This window comes from Crocodylus porosus, unplaced genomic scaffold (assembly GCF_001723895.1).
Source record: "Crocodylus porosus isolate Cpor-Errol unplaced genomic scaffold, CroPor_comp1, whole genome shotgun sequence".
NCBI lineage: Eukaryota > Metazoa > Chordata > Crocodylia > Crocodylidae > Crocodylus > Crocodylus porosus.
Window position 1 is genome coordinate 2,154,603 of NW_017728925.1, and position 6,000 is coordinate 2,160,602.

At 38.0% G+C, this 6,000-nt stretch overlaps 1 protein-coding gene across 3 annotated transcripts in view; it reads right to left on the reverse strand.

Moving 5' to 3' along the window:
• FKBP15 (FK506 binding protein 15) overlaps window positions 1-6,000 on the reverse strand; it is a 45,927-nt gene that overhangs the window by 32,951 nt on the left and 6,976 nt on the right. Inside the window, exons 2-5 of one of the 3 annotated variants that reach the window (XM_019540535.1) lie at window positions 5,501-5,619; window positions 3,057-3,144; window positions 2,707-2,776; window positions 976-1,050 (exon numbers count right to left, since the gene is read on the reverse strand). In XM_019540535.1, coding sequence (XP_019396080.1) covers window positions 976-1,050; window positions 2,707-2,776; window positions 3,057-3,144; window positions 5,501-5,619 — 352 coding nt within the window. Of the gene's footprint in view, window positions 1-975; window positions 1,051-2,706; window positions 2,777-3,056; window positions 3,148-5,500; window positions 5,620-6,000 lie in introns of those variants that run through there. The other 2 variants (XM_019540534.1, XM_019540536.1) reach the window with 2 other exon arrangements.

The window sequence follows — 6,000 nt, forward strand, 5'->3', positions numbered from 1 at the left end:
TTTTCAGGAGTGAACATACTTGTCTTCCACAGTCAACAGCACTGATGGTCTGTACTTTTAAAAATGTATTCCATTGTTATTTGGGTATGAAGCCATTAACATAGAAGCCTACCTTTAGGAATCTAAGTTTTAGGCCACAATCATTAAGATGACTACCAAACAGGATAAGTCTCTTTTGGTTTTGGTGAAATATTTCAGCAAACATATTGCTCTAGGCTTTTGTTTATAAACAAAGTTATACTATCCAAGATCTAAAATTGCTCTACAAAAAAACTGAAAATGATGGACTGGGGAGATAAAGACAAGAGGGAATATTTTTAAGGAGATCAAAGTGTGGAATCAGTTTGATTTCTTTCCTGGAGCTTAGTACTGACAAATAAAACAGCATTTCAGGATTCTAGTATTCTCTGAAACTGGAGGAGAGCTGGAATGTTGTTTTCAGAAAGATTACATTTCAATGCTTGCAAAAATCTAGTTACAATTTTTATTGCATTTTTCTGTCAGTGTCAGATATTTCATAGAACTGAAGCATTTGCTAGCACTCTCTCCAATCTTTGTTTCCTTCATTCCCATAATCCTTTAGCGTAAAAAACATCAGAAGGCTGAATTTTGGGTTTGGTCATGGCCACTGCAAGAATATTAAAGCAAAACACTAGCATATCTGTAATACAGCTTACCTCCACCATAAAGTGCTTTGAGGTCTATAAATTAATAAGTACTGTGCAAGAGGTAGATATAATAAGTGTGCTGTGTTATTTATGTGACAGGAAAAGAAGGAATAGTTCATACAGCACTTTATATAATATGTATAAATCAGAGGTGTCTGGTCATGAGCACCACATGAGTTCATGCTAAAGACAACATTATAGATGAGAGTATCCTAAAACTGTACCATACACAGCTAACTAGGGTGCTGGATGCTTAAGCGAAGACAAGCGTGTGTGACTACACAAACAGATTACCCAACTGTCTTACCGTGAGTACAAACCCTGAATGGATCCTGGCAGCTGTAATCTGTTGCTGCTGACTTATGTAAAGGAGGATCCTGTACTGGATTCCACAAGTGAGGAGAAAGGGAGGAGGGAATAAGGAAAAAACAATAAAACAACACACAATTAGCAAAAACTCCAAACCTGACAAATTCTGCTGTGTGCCATCAGTGACCTTAAGGTCAGAACTGGTTTGATCAATATACCAATAAATACTTAAATTTAGCAATGAAGTTTAACAGCTGAAGTGTAAATAGTCTGCACTATACTTGATTTATGCGATTCATATCACATCTTAAAAGGAATGGACAAATTAATTTCAACTCTTATCCATATACAGGCTACTTGGGCAAAAAATCCACAGTCCTTTAATGTTTAAGCATGGACGGATCTTGCTTTGTTTAGGAGAAAACAGTGAACTTGGCTCACAGCCTTTCTTCCCACTACTGTGCAATGTAATAACCATAAAAAACTGCCATAATACATGCATGTAATAAGAAAAGGTAGACTAGGTGCTTAAATTAAGCTTTAGGTAAGACAGCTTAATTATGCAGCTGTAACACCACATTAAACTCTAACTTCAGTTTCTTAAGTTTTTTATTCAACATAAAACCTGTTCTCACTTCTTTTCCACATCTACAGTAAAGTACAGTGAATAACTAGCAACATCATTAGGAGAGTAGTAAAGCACTGGGACAGGTGACCCAGAGAGGTTGTGTAATCTCCATTCCTGGAGGTTTTTAAGACCCAGGTAGACAAAGCCTTGGCTAGGATAATATAGGTGGGGATGGTCCTGCTTTGAACAGGAGGTTGGACTAGATGACCTCCTGAGGTCCCTTCCAACCCTAATTTTCTATGGTTAAACAGACATGACTAGGTTACTAGAGAGCTGTCAGTTAAACCTTAACCTGTAATGCTAATATGTCTGTTAAGGACATAGATGCACACTTGCATGCACTGCTAAGCACACACTAAAGTATACTAACACACTAAAGGCACACACTAAAAGACTGCATTATTACTTTCCATCTTATTGGCAGACTCTGTTCCTGCTGCTCCCAAGATCTTTTTCCACTAAAAAAAAAGGGCCAAAAGCCTTGAAGGCAGTTTACTGTAAAAAGCACTCCCAAAAAACAAACAATTTACGGAGACAACAGGAAAAAGAGGGATGCAGAGTAAGGGGCAGACCAGGTTATTTTATTTTATTTTTTAAACACAGCACCCTGTTAAATATTCCACTATGCTATTCTTTTCATAGAGGGAGAATAGAGTTAATAGCAGGTCCAAAAACTGACAGTTGTAAAGTACAGTGTATCACATCCTGTTTTATAATTTGAATTCAACTATGAGGTATGTACATTTCCCCCACTGTGACTACATTTGAGATCCAATTTACAGATATGCATTTGCGACCTATTGAACTAGTTCCTCTCAGACACGATGGTTAGACACTGCCTCTTCTCTAATGCGTTTCAATTTTGAGTGGGAAGTTGTCCTTCCAGCTGATTTGCAGAAGAGAACTGTAGTATAAAAACTGTTGCTGGTTCAGTATCTGAACTGCAAGCAGTCTACCAGCATAAAAAACCTCCAATAAGAGGCAGAACTAAGAATGCTGACATCAAAAAGGGAGAAGATGGAAGCATGGTATATGAAATGCAATGCTGCAGGAGTTGTGTTCCTCTTTGTGCATGTTAAAGATAAATTCAATTTCTCTCACCTCTTTGGTGACATGGTTCCCCACCACAGCTGCTCCATACTTGCCTTGCTTCATATACTGCCCATTCATGCTAGAAAGCAAAGCGAGTTAGCTGCAGGGGTGTTCCCTTTTCAGATTTCCCAATATTTATAAGTTTTCTGTTGAATATCCAAAGTTCTACTTCTCATAGTTTCCTAAGCTAAACAAAGGTTTTCTAACATGTAGCATTTGTAAGACATGGACAACTAACTACAGGAATGAGAACCTCTTTCCATTGCCTGTAACATTTTCCCTCTGTGATCCAATCCTAACATTGGATTCCAGGCCTCTGGTAGTGAAGGGATAGTGTAGAGAGCCTGCTGTATACTTACTATCGATAGGCATGAACTGCAGTAGCAATGAATACGGATGGGGCTCCCAAAGTAGCTGCAGCTGCAGGTGTCTTTTGAGCCGGTTGACCTGCTAAGGAAAAAAACCCAAAAACAATGACAGCTGTCGATTTCCCTCCACTAGATTCAGTTAATGTGTTTTCTAATACAGCAGTGTTATTACAAATTAAGATTGAACTGATTTATCTACACCGGTCACCAAGTTAAGAGCAAGAAGTTGACATGGAGATGTATCCAGATGATAGTAATAAATCTATTTTTGAATTCACGTAGAACAAGTAGTACCTTTCAGTATCTTCCCAAATCATTCCTACCAATGGACAAAGCCAAATTCAGGAGAGGAACAACAGTCAGAGTGAACTATTCTCTGACGAAGTGCACTCTTACTAACACTAGAACAAATGCTGCAAATCTGTCTGAGCAGTAAGTCTCTAGTGGTAGGAAAGTAAACAGGAACTGCAACCATCAGGATCTTTGTGCTACTGCAAAAAGCTGGCATTATTTCCTTGGGTAGATGATAAACTAAGAAAGGTCACTGAACAACATTAATGGTCTATATTTTTCAAATAAAATCAAAGAAAATTATGGCTGATGTCCAATCCTCAGATCATCTTGTGTCTGAGCAAGGATCTCTTCTGAGCATTTCCTTGGTTGCTCTTATCCATTTTAGCTAGATTTTACTACTTTTATATCATGTTATGTACTTTTAAGTAAATTCAATTTCTCCTGTCTTGCCACCCCTAGTACTTCCTGTGGTTGGAGAAAGGGGAAGACGATGGGGAGAATGCGACTCAAAAAGCTTATTCTATTCCAAGTGTGACACCAGTACGATGTTTAACTGTGGCCAACAACCTCTGTACTTCACTACTACTTCTTATAAGGGAGGGGCAATACTTGTGCACCCTTTAAATGAAATAGTGTGCAACATTATGCTTTTATCATAAAGAAAACATGCAGTCCTACCAGGATCCTGATGGGCCTGTAAATCCTTCTGATCACAAGAATGACAACTGTTCTAAACAGTAGTAATCCAAGTTTCTTGCATTACACTCTACACTCATGGAATGCTGTTTTGCTTCACATTCTGTCCTCTACTGCATGCTACAAAATGTACTGTATATTTTGAAACCTTTTTACCATTAACATTTTACAATATACATTTTTGGTATAATTTACCATATTCAAGCATTAGCAGTTGTAACATGGTATAGGAGGAATAAAATTTGAGTTATGGAATCTAGGAATAGCTCATAGTACAACAGGTCAGTCCAAAGTTTTGTTTTGTTATTTTAAGGGACTTGGTAGACAAGCATCTGAGCGATAGTAAATAACTGAGAGACAAGCAAAAATATTAACTTCAGGAGCAGGTCAGATACTCTGGGCTGGGGGATGTTAGAACCTGCCTTTTTGGTGGGTAGAACATCCAGTTGATTTGAACACATTGCTCTGGTACTCTACGCTGTTCAGCTAATCAGTTCTTATGACTAGGCAGGAGTTCAAATAACACTAGGGGCAGTTTATACATCTCAAAGAGCAGAATTTGTTCTAATGCCCTGCCTAGACAAAAACACAAAGACAAAATCAAGCACTGAAGTTCAGCAAAAGAAGAAGTGTATCTTTAGTAACCAGGTTCTTTGAAGCTTTTGTGAAACCTAGCCGTCTTGTTCTTTTACTCAGCAGGCTGCTAGCCCATGTATGTATACTAATGTAAGCGATGTTAGCCATGGTTTCTATTTCCATCTGAGAAAAAACAACTTCCCTATAGCAAGCTGAACAGCTAAGTTACTTGACTTCACAAGGGTTGTAAGGAGCTACTCGTATAAATATTTTGGCCATCTTGAACCAGACAGTTTTCCTGTGCCCAATTGTGCCCTGTTCTGCAGCAGTAGGACAACCATTCTGATATCCACATGCTATCAGGAAAAGGGGATGAAATGTTGTCAGTGTGTAAATAAGAAATCATAAGAGGTAGGAGGGCATCTCATGACACAAACCTTAGCTAGGCATTTCTCCTAAGCTGCTCAGCAGTGAAAAACTTAGTATTGACACTGAAGTCTAAAGATGGGCAGGTAACTCTTAAATTGTCAATGAGACATACAAGATAGTTCACCCACCTGCAATTGCCAAGATATCACTTCTTTTTAATCACATTAGCTTTAAACATGAATTGAATACATCACCATGAGGCTGAGGAGGTTCTGATAAGAGCAGAAACTACTGGGCACAATTCCATTGCAAAAAGTAAAGTCTGTGGCAAATTCCAAGGCATTTCAGGACACAGAAGGCAGTGTCTATGAATGTACATTACTCATTACAACAGTATGCTATTGAGTTAGACAGACTTTGCCTTGGTTCTCTATCTAATCAGCTACATACATACCTAGAGAGTCTGCTCTCCGTGCTTACACTCAATTACTTGTACTCACCAGGCGTTGCTGCTCCTGCTTGACCTTTTTTAGGCTGTTTTGGTGCAGTATATTGGAAGAATTCATTTCCATGGCTTGATACATTCTGATCCAGTCCAAAGAGAGAAGCCAATCTGGCACTGTTAAGAGAAAAAGGAACATTCACCTTGTTACTTGACACAGATCCCTCCTGGTTTCCTAGAGAAAAGGAAAAAGCTGCTAACTTTACTAAATTATGAAATCTTAGTTGCTATTTTGGAGACACTCAAGTGGCCTGAAATTAAGCTGCCTGTTCAAAACCAAGTGGTTTGTCATTCCTTGAGCTGATGTTGTATTTGCACAATTAAATAATTTTAGCTGTTTGCAGTGGAGATTTATATAGTACATCCATTTAGTCATTTCAGCCACAAAAGCTGTTACAGGGAACATTTAAGATTGAAAGAAATTAAAAAGAATGACAACTTTGTTAGAAATATTATTAAAATAGAAATATTATTAAAAATGTATAGTGAATAGAGTGT